Source organism: Rhineura floridana, chromosome 2 (genome assembly GCF_030035675.1).
Source record: "Rhineura floridana isolate rRhiFlo1 chromosome 2, rRhiFlo1.hap2, whole genome shotgun sequence".
Lineage (NCBI taxonomy): Eukaryota > Metazoa > Chordata > Lepidosauria > Squamata > Rhineuridae > Rhineura > Rhineura floridana.
The window spans coordinates 234380914-234404631 of NC_084481.1; the positions used below are offsets into that span (position 1 = coordinate 234380914).

General features: G+C 45.5%; 2 protein-coding genes across 12 annotated transcripts in view; one reads left to right on the forward strand and one right to left on the reverse strand.

Annotated features, from left to right (window-relative positions):
• Window positions 1-942: 942 nt before the first annotated feature.
• On the reverse strand, window positions 943-9437 carry DMAC2L (distal membrane arm assembly component 2 like). Of its 5 annotated transcripts, XM_061612600.1 has the most exons (6): window positions 9141-9156; window positions 8330-8453; window positions 6623-6736; window positions 4057-4265; window positions 3369-3540; window positions 943-1676 (listed from the first exon to the last, which is right to left on the reverse strand). In XM_061612600.1, the coding sequence occupies exons 3-6, from the start codon at window positions 6727-6729 to the stop codon at window positions 1562-1564; spliced, it is 603 nt and encodes a 200-aa protein (XP_061468584.1). In that variant the 5' UTR covers window positions 6730-6736; window positions 8330-8453; window positions 9141-9156; the 3' UTR covers window positions 943-1561. The 5 variants fall into 5 exon arrangements, with proteins under 5 accessions (XP_061468584.1, XP_061468582.1, XP_061468583.1 ...); XM_061612598.1 differs by lacking the exons at window positions 8330-8453; window positions 9141-9156 and adding an exon at window positions 9208-9437; XM_061612599.1 differs by lacking the exon at window positions 8330-8453 and having other exon boundaries at window positions 9141-9222.
• Window positions 9253-23718, forward strand: part of L2HGDH (L-2-hydroxyglutarate dehydrogenase) — a 31089-nt gene continuing 16623 nt past the window's right edge. Inside the window, exons 1-5 of one of the 7 annotated variants that reach the window (XM_061612591.1) lie at window positions 9253-9468; window positions 11726-11841; window positions 15207-15358; window positions 19332-19463; window positions 23224-23386. In XM_061612591.1, coding sequence (XP_061468575.1) covers window positions 9353-9468; window positions 11726-11841; window positions 15207-15358; window positions 19332-19463; window positions 23224-23386 — 679 coding nt within the window. In that variant the 5' untranslated portion in view covers window positions 9253-9352. Of the gene's footprint in view, window positions 9469-11725; window positions 11901-15206; window positions 15364-19305; window positions 19464-19889; window positions 19988-23223; window positions 23387-23718 lie in introns of those variants that run through there. The other 6 variants (XM_061612592.1, XM_061612593.1, XM_061612595.1 and 3 more) reach the window with 6 other exon arrangements.

The following is a 23718-nucleotide window of genomic DNA, read 5'->3' on the forward strand; positions in this document are numbered from 1 at the left end:
TAGACAGGCATTGGGAACACATGGCCCCGAGTCAAACCCCATCAGCCCCAGCCAGCATGGATAATGGTAAGGGATTATGGGAGTTGTAGTCCAGTAACAGCTGGAAGAACACAGGTTCTCCATGCCTGTTTTGAAAAATCACATTTGAACTAAAATACTGTGCTGCATACCCAGAGCTTGGAAAAGTTACTTTTTTTGAACTACAACTCCCATCAGCCCCAGCCAGCATGGCCACTAGATTGGGCTGATGGGAGTTGTAGTTCAAAAAAGTAACTTTTCCAAGCTCACTATATGGTAATGCACTCCAACAGCAGATGTTTCCTCAGATCAGATCTGCAGAAAGAGGTACCTTGCACTTTGTTATGCTTTCCACTGCTAAAATTTACCTATTTTGAAAGTGCTCACATGTACCTTATCTGCTAGCTCTCCCATTCCAAATGTGCCAGAGAGAATTCCAAACCAGGGTGTAGTTGTCCAGGGTTCCAGGGAGAGCACAGACCCCTTACTTTTGGGGGAGCAGGGCCGCAGCCAGGTCCCTATGTATGAGCCAATCAGCATAAAGGGGAAGTGGGTTAGCCACTGAGAAGAGTCCTTGTCCTTTCATGCTGACTGGAGCCAATCAGAGTGAAAGGAGGCGAGTCAGCCACTGAGAAGACTTCTTCCCTTTCATGCGTATTGGCTCCTACTGAACTGTTGTAGTGGGGAGTGGCCTCAGAGATAACACCAAGAGCAAGGGAAAGTGGGAAGAGGTGTGAGGGGGCCTGGTGAGACTGCTGAAGGGACCCTGCACTTCTGAATTTGCCACAACGCTGATCATGAGCTCCCATTCACTGAGAAATCAGCTTGAACGTCCTGGACCGTTAACATTTTGTCCAAATCCCACACGCCAGTCAGACAGAGCAACAACTTTAGCGATGACCCACAGCAACCAGACAGCAAGCCCACCGTGCTATTAATTTTATTAAGAATTTTTAAACCACTTTTCAACAAGAAGTTTTCAAAGCAGATTACATAATACAGCAACAACTTCAACATCCTTCAATTTCCCCCTCCCCATGCTTATGTTACTCTGTAAATTACTATAATGCTTTTTTCTTGATGATGTGAGGTGTTTAATCAGAAGCAAGGGGGCTTGGTTAATTTTTAAAAGATGACTGTATTTTCAAAAACTTCTCTGTGAGCAAGTTCACAGTTCTGAAAGCAATCCAAGTGACCTTATGTGCCCCAAACCCTCTGGATTTAGCATCTGAAGTCAACTTCTCTAACTATAAAAGAGGGCCTTCAGAAAGTGGCCATACTTCTCAGGAGGATCCTGTGCTGCATTCCAAGAGCATTGTAGTCTCATTTTATGGAAGGGGCCACAGCTTAAGCGCAGATGGTACGCCGTGCATCCATTAAGCTGTAGCACTGTCATTTAGCAGATCTCCAAAAGCCAAGGCTGCAAAGGGCCTCCTTGAGATGCTGCAGCCGCTGTGTAGACAGCAGTGGACTTCAGTAATCACTGCTCCGAGTCCGTAAGTATCACAACATTTTTTAAAAGACCAATGATGCGGCACTGCCTTTATGGCAAGTCCAATTCCAGCTGCAGCGCTGGCATTGATTGCTTAAGTATCTGTGCAGTAGCATCCTTCTCTTTTATTCCAGGTAGATCACTCAGGAACAGATATTCCAGTTTACTGGGGGGGGGGAAATAAAGATTTCATTGAGCAAAAACTGTTGACTGCTATGGAAGGCAAGAGGCAGCCCATTTATAAAAAAGCACATTGAACAGTACATGGGGGGGGATATCCCCCATGGTTTCAGATACAGCATGTGCTAGCCAACGAGGTGCCCTCCAGCCATTATTGGACTACACCTTCCATCATCCCTGGCCATGCTGACTGCGCTGATAGGAGATGAAGTCCAACAACATCTGGAGGACACCATATTGGCCACCTCTGGGCTATCCCTGGGTACGAAGAATGCACAAAGAACACAGTTTACAAGTAAGAGACATATTAAGCCCAGGGTTCTGTCTGCATGTACTGCTGAACTTGCGCATCTAAAGAAGAGAGGCACATCTGACTTGACTCACAATTAGGCTACACACCCCAGTTGTTTTAAAATGCAAGTATCTTCCCTTTTTGGAGCAATTCTCTGTAGGCATTGCCTTCCCTTCTTTCTCTGGAACAGGGTAGCCAAGGCGGTGCCTTCCAGCCACATTGCTCCCATCATCCCTGATCACTGGCTCGGCTGACTGAGGCTGATGACCATTTTAGTCCACCAATCTATGGAGGGCCCCACACTAGTTATCCCTGCTCTTGAGGCTGCTGATCCACAGAAATGGGGTCCCCTCGGTGACACCAGACCAACAAGCTATAGGACAGAGTAGAAACACATTCACTGTTCTGCCGATTCCAGTGCGTCTCCACCTCTCTCTTCTGAAAACGGGGGCACATGACGCTCGTCAAACCCCACCTCTTTTTACTGTAAAACCTGGTGGGATCAGCTTGAGTGCATTTTCTTAAAAGTTCAGCTTCAAAGAGATTTCGCAACTGATCCAGCAGATCAATCCATTCCCCCTCCAGGTGTGCCTAGAAACCCTTTGATCTGATGACTAGTGTGTTCACAGCCCTAATCCCCACTTTACACCAAGGTAGCCCAACAGGAACATCTGTGAACACTCGTCTAGAGCCCAATCAATTAGGCTGGAAAAAGTGGTTTAGCTTTTCCCAAGTCTCATTTTTGTGTGAGTCAGGGAGAGAGACCTTCCTGGAGATTGCAGCTGGAAAGGCAAAGGGCCCCCTGCCCCCAGCTGCAATCTCCAGGAATATTAGTCCCCCTTCCCCCCCCCCGCAACAATGAGGCTTGAAAAAAGCCTCTATTTCTTTTTAAAGGGGCATATTTGAAGTCTAATTGCAGCAGGATGAGGGATCAGGACAGTAGCTGGGGAGACGGCTGAGGGGGCGGCTATTCCCTAAATATTTTTATTAAAAAATTAATTTATTACAGAAAAATCCCCCCACTTTTTTTGGTCCCCATCCCCCCAAATTTTAGGCTGGTTACAGCCCTGGGAGGGGTGTTTTAAGGGGGTAGTGTGCCGATGAAGAGATGACAGCTTCCTCTCGGCTGTAACACCCCCCTCCTCAATGCTGCAGTTAGGCTTCAAAAAAGGCCTTCTGTTGGTTCCAACACAAGGATTCTTCCAAAGGTAATTTCAACAAGGGGAGGGGGGCCCAGCTGACAGACACATGCCTGCGGTGCTGCCGTGGTGACAACCCATGGTGTGAAAGTCATGCATCTTTTGCATTGGCTCTGAGAAACAGCAGAGTCCATGCAACAAACTTGTCTGTAGAGTAAAACAGAGTTGCCCTTAGTGGCTTGCACACCTGAGCTTATGCAGTGCAACGATGCCTTTGTCCGTAACGTTCCCACAGGATACTATCCACAGGCGCAGAAGGCTTTTCTGCAGGTTGGGAGTCTGGCTGAGCTGCTGCAAACACTCGTCATGGATGTACATGCACTTGCAAAGTCTCATTTCTTCAACATGCTCCAGGCCATCTGAAACGGGCAAAACGTCAGTGTCTAAGAGAGGAGGCTCGTTACACAAACACATGCCTGATGAACTACCATTCTTGTCCACGTGCTGACTTCTGTCACGGCTTCCAAGAATGGTGGTTACTGGAGTCTTGGTGCCGACAGATGCTATGGGTCTAGAGCAGCCTTCTCCAAGCTGATGTTCTGGCTAGGGCTGACAAGAGCTGTAGCCCAGAACATCTGGACAGCACCAGGTTGGGGAAGGCTGTTCCAGAGCAGGGGCTTTCATCACTGGAGGCAAAAGGGTCACATGCAACTTCTTAAAGGTGTGCATGTGTTTTGCGGCTAGAGATGTGAAGGCCGGGGGGGGGGGAGCAGAAAATTGGGTGCAGGGGAAAAAAATCTGGAAAAAAACTAGCCCACCCAAAAAAAATTTTTCCAGGTTAAAAGTGACATCAGAGAATTGGGAAAACAGAAACCTCTGTCGAGAAACTCATCTGGGATTCCTGAAAGAAAACTGGTTGAGTCTCAACTACTTACCTAAATAATCAAATCCCTTGGACATGATGCAAGATTCTGTGGCGTTAATGGCTTGTATCTTATATTTCTCTAGTGGCCCTGTTGGGAGTCCGTTGTAATCTTGCTGCCACTTCTCAGAGCCCTGGTAACGCACCAGTGCCCCACACCGGAGCAGCCATTCTGACGCGGCTCTGTCTGGGCCGACGGCCTGGATCCGTTCGTAGTCCACCCTGTTAAGGAGGAGACACAGCCGGTCCTTTCAACACCATGCAGTAGCATCAAACCACACAAGCAAGCGGAGGGGAGACAGCTGAGGGCCAAACTAGACTGGACGTTAAATGCACATCTGCATTTGGGGGGCAAGTTTCAAAAATGCAAAAAGCATTGGGGAGGCTTAAATTAATGGGGATCACAGCAAGAGCTAAGAGGGAATGAGGCCCTTTTGTCTCCTTCTGTGGTCCTGAGGAAAGCACTCCTTTCAAGCTGGTCCATACTGTTTGTTGGGGGAGACCCCGTTGGCTGAAGCGCTGCTGTTATTTGCATCTTTTTAAAACAACAACAGCCCCTGCTTGCGTTTAGCAAAGATGCATTAAGATCACATCTAGTTTGGCCCTGGTGGTCATAAGAACATAAGAAGAGCCTGCTGGATCAGGCCAGTGGCCCATCTAGTCTAGCATCCTGTTCTCACAGTGGCCAACCAGGTCCCAGGGGGGAAGCCTGCAAGCAGGACCTGAGTGCAAGAACACTCTCCCCTCCTGAGGCTTCCGGCAACTGGTTTTCAGAAGCATGCTGCCTCTGACTAGGGTGGCAGAGCACAGCCATCATGGCTAGTAGCCACTGATGGCCCTGTCCTCCATGAATTTGTCTAATCTTCTTTTAAAGCCATCCAAGATGGTGGCCATTACTGCATCTTGTGGGAGCAAATTCCATAGTTTAACTATGCACTGAGTAAAGAAGTACTTCCTTTTGTCTGTCCTGAATCTTCCAACATTCAGCTGCTTTGAATGTCCACGAGTTCTAGTATTATGAGAGAGGGAGAAGAACTTTTCTCTATCCACTTTCTCAATGCCATGCATAATATTATACACTTCTATCATGTCTCCTCTGACCCGCCTTTTCTCTAAACTAAAAAGCCCCAAATGCTGCAACCTTTCCTCGTAAGGGAGTCGCTCCATCCCCTTGATCATTCTGGTTGCCCTCTTCTGAACCTTTTCCAACTCTAGAATATCCTTTTTGAGATGAGGCGACCAGAACTGTACATAGTATTCCAAATGCGGCCACACCATAGATTTATATCGGCTGTTTTATTTTCAATACCTTTCCTAATTATCGCTAGCATGGAATTTGCCTTTTTCACAGCTGCCGCACACTGGGTCGACATTTTCATCGTGCTGTCCACTACAACCCCGAGGTCTCTCTCCTGGTCGGTCACCGCCAGTTCAGACCCCATGAGCGTATATGTGAAATTCAGTTTTTTTGCTCCAATATGCATAATTTTACACTTGTTTATATTGAATTGCATTTGCCATTTTTCCGCCCATTCACTCAGTTTGGAGAGGTCTTTTTGGAGCTCTTCGCAATCTCTTTTTGTTTTAACAACCCTGAACAATTTAGTATCATCGAGTACATGTTGTGCATCAAGGAGGTCAGTCCCCACGAACATCTCCAATTAAAAGACCTTACAGGTAGCTCGACTTGGGAAGACTTGGGGGGCTGCCTGCCAATTGAAGCAGGAAACATTGCGTTCAGTGGAGTATAAAGCCGTTTCATCTGCTCAAAGACTTTCTCTACCCCAGAAATTGTGTGCTGAAAAAGAACGGAACCTAGATTTTCTGTGAATGTTTTGGCTTAATCCAAATCAAAACAGTCTGTGTCTGTACTCGCTCGCATTCATCCCTTTAACCTGTCCCTTCCCTCTCACCTCCTCTTCCAAGGGTCTCCTGCATCATTTGCCTTTATTGCCATTTCATGCTGACTTAAAAGGGAACTCACACATGCATGCTCCTCTCTGAATAGCTGTGACATCAAGAGCTAGTGCACACGTTCAGAGGTAATAATCCCCTTGGGACCAAGGCACAGAAAGGTCAGGGGTGAGGAAACTCTTCTGGGCTGAAGTCCATACTAACCCAGTGGAAGGCTGTCACAGACCACATTCAAGCAGTGGGTGGGGCCAGGCCCACGCACACTCACAGACATTTAAGAGACATGACAAAGCTAGGCCCCATGGAAACCAAAGCATATATTCAGTTCTTACTAACTTCACTCAAGTCTTACCTTTCATTTCTTCATAGACTTTTTAGTAAACCTGGTTTTAACAACCCTGAACAATTTAGTATCGTCGAATACATGTTGTGCATCAAGGAGGTGCATCAAGGAGGTCAGCATTTTCTACTCTGCTTTGACCTTGCAGAGGAAGGAGTTGCAGATAGGGCAAAGGGCAAACTGCACAACTGCTTCAAAGCCCTTTCTCCTCCCCACTGAACAGCTGATGGTACCCACAGGGCTTGAGGAATTTTGGCTCTCCACCCATGCTGTGGGTTCCCCCGTCCCTGAGGTGAGGATCACATTCCTGAATGCTCACACTTACTTGTTGAAAACTGCGTTAAGCCATCCCCAAAAATTCCTGCACGTGTCACAAGACGGCAGCTTCTTTAAGATGCCTGCTTGACGTGTCAAAGCTCCAATCAACATCATTCAGCTTCTGAAAAAGAAATAGGTTACAATAAGGGCAGTTTAGGGGATTCACGTTCAAAGAATTATAGATGTCATTTGTTGGTAGGTTGCTTTTAACTCTAAAAAAGCAATACATGAACAAAGGAGTCTGAAAGTTAAAATGCACTAATAATAAAGGTCCTTCACACTTACATAACTAATTTCAAGGATTCAAAAAGCTTCTCATATGTTGTCCCAGGAATCCTTAGAACAGGTTTGTGCAACAATATAACAATGTAACTGTTAAATCGGGAACAAATGGCAATTTACTTAGTCTGGATCAAACCTGTAAATTTCTAAATTATGCACCAACTAGATTCACAGGGGTGGGCAATATTTTTCTGTCAAGGGCCAAGTTTCCTCAGAAGTAATCTTTCAGGTGCCGTATGCAATTGTAGGCAGAACCACAGCCACCAAGAAGCAGAGCTAGTGACCACCAGTTCTCTCCATTTGGCTCACTACCAGGCTGTGGCATGTATACAACATCGCGTGTAGAGCAGGTAGAGGTGCAGCTGGATCGTTAGCTCATGTAGCCAATTGCTGCAGAAACCAGGATTGAACTCCCTGTGCATCAACTAATGGGCAGGGAGTTCAATCCTGCTTGGTTCAGGCACGCAAGCAAGTTCCCCGTAGGAAACTCGGCTGAGCACCAGAACCCTGCAAAAAGCAGGATTAGACTCCCCATGCATCCCCTGATGGCCACAATGCTGAATCTTGCTCGGTCGCTATCTCCCCCACACCTCACTTGCGCAGGTTAGACTCCCCAGTCTTGCCTGGGAAGTGACAGGGGGCTATGGGGGATATGTCCAGTCTTTAGCCAAGCATACAGGATTACAAATTAAGAATATAAGAGCAGTGGTTGCACTGGATTAGGCAACAGCCTCATCTAGTTCAGTATCTTGCTTTCAACAGGGGTTGGCCAGGTGCCCACAAGATGGAGATGAAGACAGCAGTCCCCTCCACCTGTTGCCACTCATCATCCGGTATTCAGAGCAACTCTGACCAATTTGTGTGTGTGTGTGGGGGGGTGCGCGCACATGTGTGATGGCTGCCCCCTGTCCCAATGCTTGCACTTACCTGGCAATAAAGCCCAGTGAACTAATTTAGCTATCCTGGGGAAAGGCCACAACTCATTAGTGGTAGAGCACATGCTTTGTATGTCAAAGGACCCAGGTTCAATCCCTGAGTTGCTGCCGTTGGTGGAGGAAGCTATAGCCTTCTAGAGGTTGTTGGACTCCAACTCCCATCAGCCCCAGCCAGCCACGGTCGATAGAAAGAGAGAGATGACAGGAGCTATAGTCCAGCAACTTCTGAAGGCCTACAGATTCCCCCATCCCTGGTTGCTGCCGGTCAGTGTCAACAATACTGAGCTAGTTGGACTCCCAAGGTCTGGCTTAATATAAAACAGCTTCCTGTGTTCATAACTGAGCTGATTACCCTCAAATAATAATGATAACAACCAAATAATTTATACAGCACTTTTTAGCGCATTCAAAGCCTCCCGTAGGCATCTTTTCAGTGGTCCTAACAACCACCACCCTGCAGGGTAGGCCAATTAGGCTGCAATCCAACACACACTCACCTGGGAATAAGTCCCACTGAACCCAATGGAGCTTACTTCTGAGTAAACATGTATTGGATTGCAGCCTTGGGTATCCCAACTTTGCAGACAGAAGCCGAGTCTGAAGGAGTTTTCACTCTTTACCCTACAAAAACGAGTGAAAATTAACATGTGAGGAACTTGCAATAATAATCCTGTTATAGTTATTATTATTATTATAGATAAGATAGATAATATATATATATATTATCTGAACAGGGTGGTTTCTAACAGATGCTATTGGAGGTCGCTGATTCATACATAGGGTCGCCATAAGTCGTGATCGACTTGAAGGCACGTAACAACAGCAAGTTATTATCATCATCATCACCATTACCATTACCATCGTCATCATCGATTCGATTTGTTACCCGCCCTCCTCCCTAAAGTCCCAGGGCGGGTCGCAACCATTTCCTATTACAGCGTTAAAAGCAGTTTAATGCAAATTATCATGCAGCTTGCTGTGGGAGAACTGGGAGCGGCGGGGCGCCAAAAACCCTCAAGTCTGGAAGCGCCCCGAGCAACGGCGGCTCGCCTGAAGGCCTCCGATAACTCCCGGGCAAGAGGCGGGCAAGAGGAGGCCGGGGCCGGCCAGAAAGCGAGGCCTATGCCACCCCGGGGCCTTCCGCGCACCCAGCCGCCTTCTCTCCCTCCCAGCAGCAGGGGCTCGAGGCGCGCAGGCAGCGCGGAGGGGGTGTGGGCGGCGGGGCTTCGTGCGCAGTTCGGGCGCTCAAGGCTCGGCCTCTCAGGGGCGAAGGGGTCTCCCCACAGAGCGGAGTTGGGAGGAACATACGCGAGACGCGCCCCGAGCCAGCGCCCCTCGGTGCGGAAGGAGCGGAGGAGTGGCGCGGCTCGCTCACCTCAGTCCGGCCGCGGCTCAGCCAGTCGTGGCAGGCCCAGCCCTCCTCCTCCTCGCCCTGGTGCCTTTTGGGCCTCTAGAGGGCGGAGAAAGAGCGGGGGAAGGAGGAGCCGCGGCTGCCGCGCTTGCTGCCCTCAAAGACCGACATGGTGCCGCTCTGGATCCGGGCCGGGGGCCGGGCCTGGCGGCGGCACCACCACTGCTACCCCGAGGCTCGCGTTCTCGCTGCCCGGCCTCTCAGCGGCAGCCGCCGCCAGAAGAGGTGAGGGTTGTGCGGGGCTGCCGTCCCCCTCCCCAGCTATCCCCTCAGCCGGCCTCGTCAGCTCGGTGGAAGGCTGGGAAGGCCGCGGCGTTGACCCCCGAGGCCGGCGGAGCCCCGCTCGAAAGACCCTCGGAGGGGATCCTCCCTCTTGATTCCCACCCGCCGCCAGGAGGGCCTCCGAGGGTTTAGCGCCCCATAAAAAAACGCACCCCCGAGGTTATCTGGGGGCCTCCAGAAGGTGCCTGCCCGCTTGCAAGGCAGAAAAGCAACAGGGGCGACTTGGTACCAACGGGGGGGGGGAATACGGAGGAGAGAAGAAGCTCCACTGGTTGAATTTCTGCCTGCGGAATCATCGTTGTTATTATAATTTTCCGGCCCACGCTTCTGTGGCAGTTAAGAACAACCTGGCAGGCCGAAGTTCAGGCAGTGAAGCTTTCCCTAGCGCTTTCTTTCTGTGCTAGGGAAGGGCCTTTGCTCAGTAGTAGAGCACCAGCTTGGCGTGGCGGAGGCCCTAGGTTTAATTCATGGCAATTCCCGGTAGGACTGGGAGAGACTGCCGCCTGAAACCCTGGAGAGCGACTGCCAGTCAGTGTAGGCAGTTCTGAGCTAGATGATGCGACTCAGTATAAGGCTGCGCTGCTGTGTCGTATTTCACCACCTGAAGTTCTGGCTGAAGACAGGCTGCTGTCAAAGGGTGTTTCGAGACAGGAGCTTAATATTGCACATGGGTCATTGGCAACTGATGTTTTTAAAAGAAACTTAACAGATTTTTCCACAGAAAGGTAAATCTGGATTAAAGTGGAGGGGAATGTAGGCTAGCGTTTTTGATGCCAATAGCATTGTACAGACACTGTAAAAAGCATGCACGCATGAGGAGTACTGATCCCCTGTATTTACCTAAATACAGAATGTTTTTTGAGAAGCCAGCCATTTTAATGATTGTTCTTTAACGTTTTTATGGTGCTGTATTCCACCCTGAAGTTTTGCAAAAGGGTAGTATGTAAATACTTTTGTATAAATAAATACACCTGGAAGCACCCAAAGCCACAGGAGAAGCAATGCTGGAAAAGTGGCAGCTGTGCCATTGAAATGCTCACAGGAGCCCTGCTGGGACTGGGAGATGGGTTATATCTGTACTAGAGGCTCTGAGAAAGGACAAGCAAGTAAGGTTTCCACCTTTTTCTTCTTGTGAAGGATTCTATACATCTTGAATTAGGTGCAGGCAGAACATTGCTTTACAGGCAAAAATTCAGTAGGTGCAGTTCCCCCTCCAGCATGAAGATGGGGAAAAGTGTATCTGTTGAATGGCTGCTGGTTGTGCAATTGTTAAAAGCCTGATGGGTTTACATAGTCTCCATCATATAGCTCTATGAACTAGCATCACTGAGACCCATATAACCCTTTCGGAGGTGTCACCTTCCCCTTAGCACCCTTTTGTGCCATACCTAGCAAACCTAGAGCTCCATGCAGGAAAAGGAGTGAATTGTTGCTCTGGCCAGACCTTGCAGCCCCACACTCTTCTGCCCCTGTTCCTAGTTGAGGGAGTGTTTGGGGTTTCTATTTTGGAACTGGAGGGTGCACAGTAATTGAACTGTTCCTGGCCTGTTTCACTTAAGACTATGCATAGTCACTATGGGGAATTGTATGGTTAGATTTTTCTCATTAAAACATGGGGCCATAGCTGTGGCATAGCACATGTTTTGCATGCAGACGATTGTGAGGATAAAATGGGAAGAACCTTGTATGCCCCCCTTGGGAGAAGGGCAGGGTATGCATTTAACAAATGAACTCCCCTGTTAAAAGGCTGAGATGGAAGAACAGGTGATGTGAAAAACAAGCTGAACAGCTTTTGCCAGAGTAGACCAGAGGTGGTAGGCATTTTGCGCAGAATTGCCATGCTTTGTCCACTTACTTTTTATAAGGCATCCACGCCATGCTGCCCAATTGTTATTCTGCATTTTCCTTGCAGCTCTTTTTCAGACTGCAGAAATTCTGACTTTTTCAGGAGAACGGAAGACCAGTGGGATCTCTACAGATGTAAATGCCTTTGGTGTCACTTTTCTATTTTTTTTTAAAGGGTGGGGTTTTGGCGTGGGCTATGATGTATTGGGAAAGTAGCTCAGCCCACATAATCAGTCTTTTACGCATAAACGTAATCCTTTCACAGAAATTGTCTGATAGCTATTTACTGAAACACTTTGGTAGTATGCTGTAGCATATGGTTTTCAGATGTTCTTTTCAAACACCTTTTTAATAGCACCTTTGATGTTGCTGTTGTTGGCGCTGGAATTGTGGGGCTGGCGTTGGCCAGGGAGCTGAGCCTGCTGCATCCATCCCTCATTTTTGGAGTGCTGGAAAAGGAGAAGGAGCTGGGTATGATATCTGAATCTGAAAAAAAAAGAGCTCATTGCCTTCTTATTATTTTCACTCAGGTATTTTTAACTTTCCTAGTACCCCATCTTCCAAATTTGGTGGTAGTTTTTAAAATGCTTATTAAAAGATAGTCTAATTAGGCATAGCCCATCAGGAGCTCCTTCTGCATAGGGCCAATTTTACACACTTGCCGTTTATCTTAGTAGTTCCACAGCATGGGTCACCAAGACAGTGCCCAGGGGCAAACATGAACCCGCAGAGGTCTTCCTTGGTACCCAACGCGTTTCAGCCAAAAATAGGCTTTCATCAGGGGCTAAAATTAAACAGAAAAGAAAAAACGTAATCAGACCAAATATATATATAAACAGACATATATAGGATACATAACAACTATAAACTCTTTAAACAATACAAAGGAAACATATACTGTTTATCCAAAACATGTTCACTAGACCCACATGTACAAAAATCAACATATGTAAATGAATAAATATATAAACATATGATAAACTTTCATATAATACAAACAATAAACTGCATTATATTAGCTTAAAACTGAATGAACAACAAAAAGATAAACGTTCATTACTAAATCAATCAAACAAATTTATCATATGTTTATATATTTATTCATTTACATATGTTGATTTTTGTACATGTGGGTCTAGTGAACATGTTTTGGATAAACAGTATATGTTTCCTTTGTATTGTTTAAAGAGTTTATAGTTGTTATGTATCCTATATATGTCTGTTTATATATATATTTGGTCTGATTACGTTTTTTCTTTTCTGTTTAATTTTAGCCCCTGATGAAAACCTATTTTTGGTTGAAACGCGTTGGGCAGCTTAATAAGGATTTACAATAAATATATATTTTCATTAATTTTTCATCTTTGGCATTCTTGGTTTGCAACCTTTTTCCTGTTTCTTTTTATTGGATGCCTTCCACTTTTTTTCCTCCTTCCTTGGTACCCACAGATTCCCTACTGCTATTAGGCTAGGAAGAAGCTTTCTGTTGGGGCCAGTAGGAGTCTTTTTTCAAGCTTTCATGCAAGTAGGGAAGGGCAGTTACAGGGGATCGCAAGTGGAGAGAGAAGGGTTAATCCATGGTTGCCTGCTGAGGAAAAACGTTGCACATACATTTCTGGTCAGACTTAGCTCAGTATATGTAACAGTAGTATCCTTGCTTCTCATCTACCCATGAATAATAAAGTACATTTGTATAATGTTTAAAGTGCTTCACATTCAAAATCTCATAACCCTTATGACAACCTTGTAATGTAGGTCACTATCTATCTGTCTCACATGTATATACCCCACCTTTTCTCAAGGAGCCAAAGATGGTATGCATGGTGCCCTTGCTCCCGGTTCATGTTGCCCTTACAACAACACTGTGAAGTAGATCAGGTTGGGAGATAGTGCCTGGCCCAAGGTGATTTGAAAGCAGGGTATGCCCAGTCCTTGACCAACACTCTAATCACTGCTCAGGGATGAAAGAGTTGAGGCTGAGAGAATATTTACTTCCCAAAAGCCACCTCATAAGTTTGTTGCTGAGGTGAGATTGGAAGTCTCTGAATACCATTGGGGAAATTATTTTGTGGAACATTACCAAGTGGCTTGGCCTCCTTTCCATGGGCTTGTGGATTTAAGTATCATTTCATACTGAATGAGAGCCAGTGTGGTGTAGTGGTTAGAGTGTTAGAGTGATTTGAATCCCCACACAGCCATGAAGCTCACTGGGTGACCTTGGGCCAGTCACTGCATCTCAGCCTCAGAGGAAGGCAATGGGAAACCCCCTCTGAATACCGCTTACCATGACAACCCTATTCATAAGGACGCCATAAGTCGGGATCGACTTGAAGACAGTCCATTTCCATTTTCATACTGAATTCCATTTGGAATCATGTTCACTAGCCGCTGCCACTTTGTCTTGGTGTAATTGGGAATAAGGAAGCAAGTGGATATGAGATTTGTCTTCTCAGTTTTGTAACATTTGTGGCCTCATTGTGATCCAGTCTGGTGATCCAGTCTCAAACTCTACCAACCATGAGCCTATAAACCTCTCTGACATGTGAATGCAAGATGAGTCTACTTCAGTATCCTCTTTCAAAGGGATGCCAACCAGATGCCTCTAAGAAGCCAATGAGCACATCTTGAAGGCAATGGCTCTCTTCAATTTGCCTCCCAGCATGCTGCGTATGACCAGCATAACTAGTAGCCATTGATAGCCTTATCCCCCACAAATTTGTCCTATCCCCTTTTGAAGCCATCCAGACTATTGGCCATCCCAAAATACTGGCAGCAAATTCTATACATTATGTATTTTGCATAATTCTGTATGTCGCACCCTTTCAACTTTGTCAATTTCCACTGTAGGGAAGGACCATGGCACAGTGGCAGAGCACATACTTTACATGTAGAAGGACCTTGGGATCTCCATCTAAAAGGATGTCAAGTAGCCATTCTTGGAATGACCACTGCTTAAGACCCTGGAAATCCTCTGCCAATCAGAGTAGACTGGGGTAGCCAATATGGTGCCTTTGAGATGTTGTTGGACTACAGCTCCCATTATACCTGATTATAAGCCATACTGACTAGGATTGATAGGTCCTGCTTGTGGGCTTCCCATAGGCATCTGGTTGGCCACTGTGAAAACAGGATGTTGGACTAGATAGGCCACTGGCCTGATCCAGCAGGGCTTTTCTTATGAGCTATCAGCATTTGAAGAGCACCACAATGGCGGCCCCTGAACTAGACAGTGCTGGGCTAGAACAACAAATAGTCTGAACTGATAACAGGCAGATTTCCATGTTCCATATTCCATGATCCTTGTGTTATTCCAGCCTTTCTCTTGTGATCTGCATCTGGCTGTCATCTTTACTGCCTCCACATCCACCTCCTTCACTTTTACAGTTTGGCTGTAAGAGTGGTCTTGGAGAGGGCAGACTGGTGGGTCACGTGGACTTATGGAGTAGACCATTTGGGATTAGACATCAGCTATGTACACAGACCTAGTTCTCATTGTACTAGGCTTTAACATTTCAGATTGGAGGCGGGAAGGTTTTCCCACTGGTGGAAGAATATAGCCTTACAAAAAGAAAACCAGCACATCGGAATGAAAGCTAGATCCAGAACATAGTATTCTATATATGAGTAATTTCTTTTTTTGTAGGGAGAAGCTTTCCATAACGCACGTCCTCTTCAACACTGCTATAGCTCAGACATAAGAACCAGACCATTATAGCAAAGGTTTAAATATTTAATTCATCCAACATCCAAAAAGAATAAAGGTTAATGTGCCTTTTAGAGTCCACACATCGTGCATTTCAATATTTCTCCTTATTTGTAATGCATTTTCTGTTTAGCCTTCCATCAAAGTGGACACAACAGTGGTGTTATTCACAGTGGCATCTACTACAAACCAGGATCGCTAAAAGCAAAGCTGTGTGTGGAGGGGGCTGCCCTCTGCTACGAATACTGTGAGCAAAAGGGAATCCTGTATAAACAGTGTGGCAAGGTATGGTAGGTGCAGCACCTTTTACTTTTCACTTTAAGTAACGCTTAATATAATTGTAGATCAGAAGTCTCATTCGCAGGGCCTCTGCTCAGGTCATGCTGCTGTATCATTCTAAAGACCAATAGGCTCAGCTAGATCAAGATACACGTCCAGGTTCTTAAAATGCTTAAACCGGAGGAAGGGTTCTGTGTAAATCATGAGAATGTAAGAAGACCCTGCTGGATCAGGCCATGGCTCACCCAGTCCTGTTCTCACAGCGGCCAACCAGTTGGCTATAGGAAACCCACAAGCAGGACCTGAGTGCAAAGAGCACTTTCCACTCCTGCGGATTCCAGCAACTGGTATTCAGAAGCATACTGCCTCCAACTATGGAGGCAGAGCATAGCCATCATGGCTTGTAGCCATTGAGACCCTTATCCTCCATGAATTTGTCTAAGCCTTTTCTAAAGCCATCCAATTTGGTGACCATCGCTACATCTTGTGGGAGCAAATTCCATAGTTTGTTTAATCAAAAAGCTTACTTCCAGTATTTCAAATATTATTCAATTAATTAATTAATTAATATCCCGCTCTTCTTCCCAGCAGGAGCCCAGAGCAGCATCTAAAACCTAGTGTTCTTATTAAAACATTATCAGGGCTGGAAAATGTTGGTTTTTTACTTCCTGGAATCCTGCATCACATTTTACATACTTGGGACACCGGTGTTGTTAGCCCACGTTTTCTCTGCCTTCTCAAGGCTGCCATTTTTTCACTACTGCTTGGTTGCATTACATCTTTTCCCAAAAGGAATTAATTAGATGATGCCCATCATTCATTAAACCAGCTTCTGATGATGATGTAATGTACAAGCTTATGAGTTTCACAGATTTCTTCATTGGGTAGAATGGAAAACTACCTATTAATTACTGAGAGCAAAGCTGTAGTAGTAGTAGTAGTAGTAGTAGTAGTAGTAGTAGTAGTAGTAAAGCCCACACTGGACCTAGTGGAGTGTAACAAGTATAGACCAGTCACCATCCCTTTCTTGGCAAAGGTGGTGGAGAAGGTGGTTGTAGAGTAATTGCAGGTATTCCTGGATGAGACTGATTATCTAGATCCATCACAATCTGGATTCAGACCTGGTTTTGGAACACAATCAGCCTTGGTCACCTTGATGGATGGCATTTATCATGAGAGAGACAGGGAGTGTGACTCTGCTCCTTCTGCTCGATCTCTCGGTGGCATTTGGTACCATTGACCATAGTATCCTCCTGGACCAACTCAGTGGGATGGGTATTGGAGGCACTGTATTACGGTGGTTCCTCTCTTACCTTCAGGGTTGCGTCCAGAGAGTAACACTAGGCGAGTGTTTCTCTGCCCCCTGGCACTTGTGCTATAGGGTTCTGCAGGATACTGTTCTCTCCCCAGTGCTATTCAACATCTATATGAAGCCATTGGAAGCTGTTGTTAGGAGTTCTGGAGCAAGGTGTCAGCAATATGCTGATGACATGCAGCTCTATTTCTCCATAACATCTGAAGCAGGAGAGGCTGTGAATGCTCTGGATTGGTGTCTGAATGCTGTAGTGGACTGGATGAGGGCCAATAAGCCGTGCTTGAACACTAGGAAGATGGAGGCTCTTTGGGTAGGTGGTTCCCGTGTCTGGGAGATAAGCAGGTTACCTGTTCTGGATGGGGTTGTGCTCCCTCTGAAGGACCAGGTCCATAGCCTAGAGGTACTCCTGGATTCATCTTTGTCACTAGAGGCCCAAGTATCCTCTGTGGTTAGGAGTGCCTTTTACCAGCTTTGTCTGGTTCATCAGCTATGGCCATTCCTGGACAGGGATAACCTGACCTCTGTAGTCCAAGCATTGGTAATCTCGAGGCTGGATTATTTGTTTGTTTCTTTGTTTATTATTTGATTTATATCCTGACCTTCCTCCCAGCAGGAGCCCAGGGCAGCAAATGCTCTCTATGTGGGTCAGCCCTTGGCGCTGGTTCAGAAGCTCCAGCTGGTGCAAAATGTGGCAGCCAGATTGCTGATGGGAGCACTTGGCTGACAATGTGACACCACTTTTAAAACATCTGCACTGGCTGCCCATCCAACTTTTAAAACATCTGCACTGGCTGCCCATCTACTACTGAGCCGGGTTCAAGGTCCTTATATTAATTTACAAAGCCCTGAACAACTTAGGTCGAGGGTATCTTAGGGATCACCTGAACCCTTATATCCCAGCTCAACCACTGAGATTATTTGCAGGAGCGGCCTTGGTTGTGCCCCCAGTTGGCGAGGATCATTTAACATCGACATGATATCGAGCCTTCAGTGTCGTGGGCCCAGTTCTCTGGAATGCTCTGCCACAGAGATTCAGCAGGCACCTTCCGTTTGAACCTTTAAGCGCCTGCTGAAAACCTGTCTGTTCCACCAGGTTTATGCTGGCAATTAAGAAGATGCTTCCCCCTCCCCCCCCAACAGTTGGCCTTTGTTTTTATTGGTTTTTTAATGCTGTAGTGGTGGTGGTTTTTAGTGTGTTTATAGTGCAAAATAGCAGTATACAAATATTTTTATGAATAAATAAAAGAAACCAAGATCTTTCTTTGGCCCATAGTTCAGGTGTGCCTGCACTAAAGCTCCGCTGTTGCATCTCATTTATTTTTGTTTCATTTTTATTTGTCTCCAATTGTCCCTGTTTATTCCTGTATTGCTCTTTCCATGTCTGAAATGTGTATGGGTAGAGATCAGCTCAGAAATCGCCTGGGGCAAGTGTGCCGTTTGAAAAGACAGGCCTGGGTGGGTAAGGACATAAGGAGAGTCCTGCTGGATCAGACCAAACGCCCATTGAGTCCAACAACCTGTTCTCATGGTGGCTAACCAGATGCCTCTGGGTACCCCGCAAACAGAACACGAGTGCAACAGCAGTCTCGCATTCATGTTTCCCATCACCTGGTATTCAGAGGCATATCTCCTCCAACTGTAGAGGTAGTATCATAACTAATGGCCACTGATAGTCTTATCCACCATTAATTTACCTAATCATCTATTGAAGCTGCCCAAGTTGGCGGCCATTGATACATCTTGGGAGTAGCAAATTCCAAAGCTAAACTGTAGAAGACACTCTGATCTGACACTTCATGCAGCAGTCTATAGTGCTCGTTTGCAAATAGATCTTTTTGTAAGCAAGGCATTTAAAAGTTGTTTCAAATGGTAGAGTAGGATGTTTGCATGCAGGTAAATTAACTCACAGGTGGGCACTCAGACTTACTGTTTCAAGTAGTTGGCTCAAACTGTACAATGTTCTTTGTGATGTCTGCCCCACAATTTCAGAGACTAGTATGCTTTGGCCTGCCTTCACTTGTGAGCTCTAATTATTTGGGGTGGGAGTTCACTAAGCCTTTCCTTTAAATATTTAATACTTCTGACTGTCAAAAGAACAAAAACTAACCTGAGTCTCTTACATGCAGCACGTATTGTGGGAAAGTTGGCAGCTCCACAATGAATTCCTGAGTTTCCCTGTCTCAACTAGGGATTCTGTTCAGTGAAGCCCTAATCATGGACAGGACCTGGGATGAGATATAAACTACACTAGTTGTTCTTGATTTTTTTTTCCCTGAGAAAACACCGAGTACATACATACCCATGTGTTCAGAAGGCAGTCAGAGAACCTCTGAAGAAAACTGTGTTTACCATAACAAAGTTTTAACTAAAAAGTTTCATCTCTGAAAAACACTCGGCAGTGTTTTTGTCACAGCCCGTTTGTATAAATCAGTGGAGCCTGTTTTGCTGAAACGCAGAGCCTTCAGCTATGTCAATATTTTTCTGTTTTGAAAACTGGATTAATTTTCATTCATAAAACGTGTGTTTAATTAAAAGGGTGACATAGTATCAATCCTGGTCCATCCTGCACAACGTGGTTGCTTTATGTTTGCTTGTTTTTTGTTGCATTTTTAATCTGTGGGCCACCCGCTTTCCACAGCGTACCTTTCTTCATTTCTTTGGCAGCTGATTGTTGCAGCTGAACAGGAGGAAGTCCCAAGACTGAAGGCTCTGTATGAGAGGGGGCTGCAGAACAACGTCCGGGGGCTGAAACTCATCTCTTCCAAGGAAATACAAGAAAGGGAGCCCTACTGCAGAGTGAGCTATTTTCTTCGACATGAAGCATAGCATTCATTCAAGTAACCTGTTAGAGATGGAGGGAGAGTGTGGGTGTGTTAAGGGAAGTCTAATGCAGCTGTTCACATCCCTGTTCAAATTAACAACCTCTGCTAAAGGAACCTGGAAGCTGCCTTCTATTGAGTCAGACAATTGACCCTCCTAGGTCAGTATTACCCACGCTGATGGCCTGCAGCTGTCCAGGGTCTCAGGCAGGGGTCTCTCCCAGCCCGTCCTGGAGATGCCATTGGGGATTGCACCAGGGACCTTCTGCATGCAAAGCAGGTGCTCTGCCACTGGGCGAAAATGTATCCACACTAATACTTACGATTGGCCGTCTGTTTTGCCCTCTTTATTTATTTATTTATTTATTTATCTTTTTTATTACCGTATATTCCGGCGTATAAGACGACTGGGCGTATAAGAAGACCCCCAACTTTTCCAGTTAAAATATAGAGTTTGGGATATACTCGCCGTATAAGACTACCCCTGCTTATGATATGCAGGTACTTAGCAGGAAAACTTACAAACTTATAAATATTAATATTTGGATTGTCGAGTTGTTTTGTTTTTGTGCCTAGGAATTACCACCAAAAACTGGGGAAAGATGTGAGAAATCTTTTTTTTAAAAGCAACATTAAATGCCTAGACTCTAGTTTCCAACACTATGGAGTGTTTATTGATTGATTAAGAGAATTTATATCCTGCCCTTTTGCTGTTAAAAACAGAGCTCAGCACAGCTTACAAATATAGTAAAAACAATAAAAATACACAATCAGAGAAAAACAAGCCAAAATGTTAGGAAAAGGAGTCTTTCACACCACATGCTCAGTTCTAAATACTGTTGCAGCAAGTTTTACAAGTTCCTCCAGTATTCCACTGGTGCAGGCACTCAGACATTCAAAGTACTGTATGTTTCTTAGGTTTTATAAAAGCAGAGCTTTGCTTAACTCAAAATTTCTTCTCCCTTTGATAACCACATCTACACAGGTTCCACCTCCATACTCAAAATGAAACTGGGCCTGGAAGTGTACAACAACCCCACACATACCTTGCTAATTCGATTATCAATGCCAGGATGTCTGTCTTATCGACTACTCTCCTGCTCCCCCCCCCACACACACACCGGGCATCATGAAAGACCCAGTCCTGGGCTCAGAAAGAAAATAAATATCTGGTCCTCTTCAAAGTATTGATAAGCCTCTTGTTTTAATTGAAATAATAATTATAAATTCTTGTTCTTATCACTAATGGGAGTTAATTATCTTGCATATGCTGCTGTTGCTTCTATGGCTGTAACGGAGTGAGGTTAAAGATAAGTGAAATGCAAATAGGAAAAAAAAACACAGAAGGCAGTAACACTTTCCTAAATGTAATACCATACCAACCACAACAAGATTCCTATAAGGCAAAAAACTAAGCATCTCACAACCAGTCAGGATTCCTAACCAAAAACCAAAAATATGATAAATGAAGAAATATTTATATAAGCATAACTATCAAATATATTTATTATTTACACAAACTGTAAAGATATTTATAGTGCAATCCTAAATTTATTTATTCAAAAGCAAGTCCCAGCGTATTCAATGGGGCTTACTCAAACAGGGACAGAAATGCAACCTCAAGTGATAAAGCAACTTCATTCACACAACCCAAAATTCCGAATCATGCCACTTTACACTGTTTTGCAACTGTTTATACTTGTTTTATAGTTATTGGATTTTAAATGGCTTTATTTCTTGTTGTGAGCTGCCTTGGTTTCCAACCCTACCTCACAGGGGTGTTGGAAAGACTCCATACACACACGCACACACTGCAGATGTATAAATACATACAGCCCATATAATAGTTTATTGTCAAACCAATTGGTCATTGCAGAAAAATCAGTATTAGTTTTTTAAAAATCAGTATTAGTTTCCTACAGAATAAAAACTGCAATACCTAAGTAAGCCCTGCCTACTTGCTTTAAAATAGGACTTGGGGGGGGGGCAGAAAGAGAACACAAACACAATTCTTTTTTACATTCACTCCAAAGTCCCATTGATTTTCAGCACATTCATAATCATGTCTACTCAAAAGTAATTCCTACTGAATTCAATAGGATTTACTCTGGACATATGGGATTAGCACTGTTTTTACCCCCAAAAGCAACTATTGGGAAGGTTTTCAAAACACTGCCCAGGATCTGACTCCTACACACAACAGGGGGAAAAACTGAAATGTATATACCTACCCAATTTATGAGATTTTCAGATAAACAGGAGGGGAAACCACCATTTTCTGGCCTCGCAATGTTTTGCAGACACTGCCACCAAACAAACACTTCACTGATTGGCTGAAATCCTGAATGGGCGGGGTTAAAGCTACGAAGTGCTATACAGTAGTTTAAAAAAAGATTTAACCGGGGGGGGGGTGCCTGACGTTTTTATATATATCTCAAGAACCGCACCACCTAGAAACTTAATTTTTTTTTTAATGAAAGCTGAGAATCCGGGCCACATAAGGGGCTAGCCGGGCGCCGGGTGGCATGCTTAGAATCTGGGTAAAACCCGGCTATCCAGGCAATATGGCAACCCTAATAAGACGACACCCGGCGTATAAGACGACCCCCGACTTTGGAGAAGATTTTCCAGGGTTAAAAAGTTGTCTTATACGCCGGAATATACGGTACATTTATATATCACCCCATAGCTGAAGTTCTCTGGGCAGTTTACAGCAATTAGAACAATAAAAACAAATATACAAATTTTAAAACACAAAAACAATTTAAAAACAATTAAAAAACACATGCTAAAATGCCTGGGAGAAGAGGAAAGTCTTGACCTGGCGTCAAAAAGATAACAGTGTTGGCGTCAGGTGCACCTCATCAGGGAGATCATTCCATAATTTGGAGGCCACCACTGAGAAGGCCCTGTCCCTTGTTACCAGCCTCCCAGCTTCCCTCGGAGTAGGCACCTGGAGGAGGGCCTTAGATGTTGAGCATAGTGTACGGGTGGGTTCGTGCTGGGAGAGGCAGTCCATTAGGTATTGTGGTCCTAAGCCTCTTGCTGTAGCTCAGTGGGAGGAGGCTAACTCGCATGTGATGGAGACCCAGACATCCCCACCCAGGAAATGCCCCAGGCTAACCTGAAAAATTGCTGGGTTTGATGGGGGCAGAGGGGAAGCAGCTGTGGTGGGACCGATGGCTAAGCGCCCAGAATACTGCTCACTTTCTGATCCCAACTTGCCCCCTTCCTCATCTTGCCTCATTGAGATCTTCACCAGCATGGCTGCTTTCCCCAGTTGCCAGCAGTGCAGACGGTGAAAGAGGGGCCAAGAGCAGCACTGGGGGCCTTTGACAGCCCTGCTCTGTTGCTTCTTCCTTAATAAATGTAAGAAGAGCCCTGCTGGATCAGGCCAAGGCCCGTCTAATCCAGCATCCTGTTAGCCGCAATGGCCACAGATGCCTGCAGGGAACCCACAAGCAGGGTATGAGCATAACTGTGCTCTCTTGCTTGTGATCCCCAGCAATCAGTGTGCAGTGGTTGATTGGTAATTAGAGCTCATAGACTGTACCACTGAAAAGCCCTTGAAATGCCCATCTGACCTGCCTGCCTTGTCTGGACAGACAATCTGGGCAGGTGGCGTGATGGGCCGCTGCCGCCATGCTGAAAGTTGCAATCTTCCTTGTGCTTCCAAACTATGTATGAACCCTGTGAACAGAAATGCTGGCCCCGCATCACTTTGAATGCCTTTTCAGGGTTTGATGGCCCTGGACTCTCCGTACACGGGCATTGTGAACTACAGACAGGTGGCCTTTGCCTATGCTGAAGATTTCCAGGCAGCTGGAGGGACCGTCTTGACTGACTTTGAGGTGGAGGGCATGGAGATGGCAAAAGAAAGTCCTGCTGGAAGTAAAGAAGGTAAGGAGCTTTCTTTCTGACCTTTTCTTCCTTCCCTCCCCCTCCCTTTTGCAATTTTCCTCTGTAAGGTTTCGTTGTGATGTGCAGTCATGAAGCTCCCAGCCTCGTGTGCCTCTGAAGATCCTGTGGGCTGAGGTTGGCTTCAGCTCATGGGATGTTCTGAGAGAGTGATGTATCTTGAATTGTTTCAAAAGCCATCCTAGAGATGCAGAATTCCACATTAGTACTAGCCCACAGCCCAGATTAAAAGGGATCATAGCTGAGAGATAGCTGGGACAGTTCAGTAAACCCTTTTTCCTTGCAATTAAACAAGAAACCTGTAGTTTATACCA

Excerpts from the sequence above, each read along its gene's own strand:
- DMAC2L (XM_061612598.1), bottom strand. The coding sequence starts at position 6,729 with ATGATGTTGATTGGAGCTTTGACACGTCAAGCAGGCATCTTAAAGAAG. Across the intron at positions 3,541-4,056 it reads CAAGGGATTTGATTATTTAG|ATGGCCTGGAGCATGTTGAA; the intron begins GTAAGTAGTTGA and ends TGCCCGTTTCAG. Across the intron at positions 1,677-3,368 it reads GTTGCACTGCATAAGCTCAG|TAAACTGGAATATCTGTTCC; the intron begins GTGTGCAAGCCA and ends CCCCCCCCCCAG.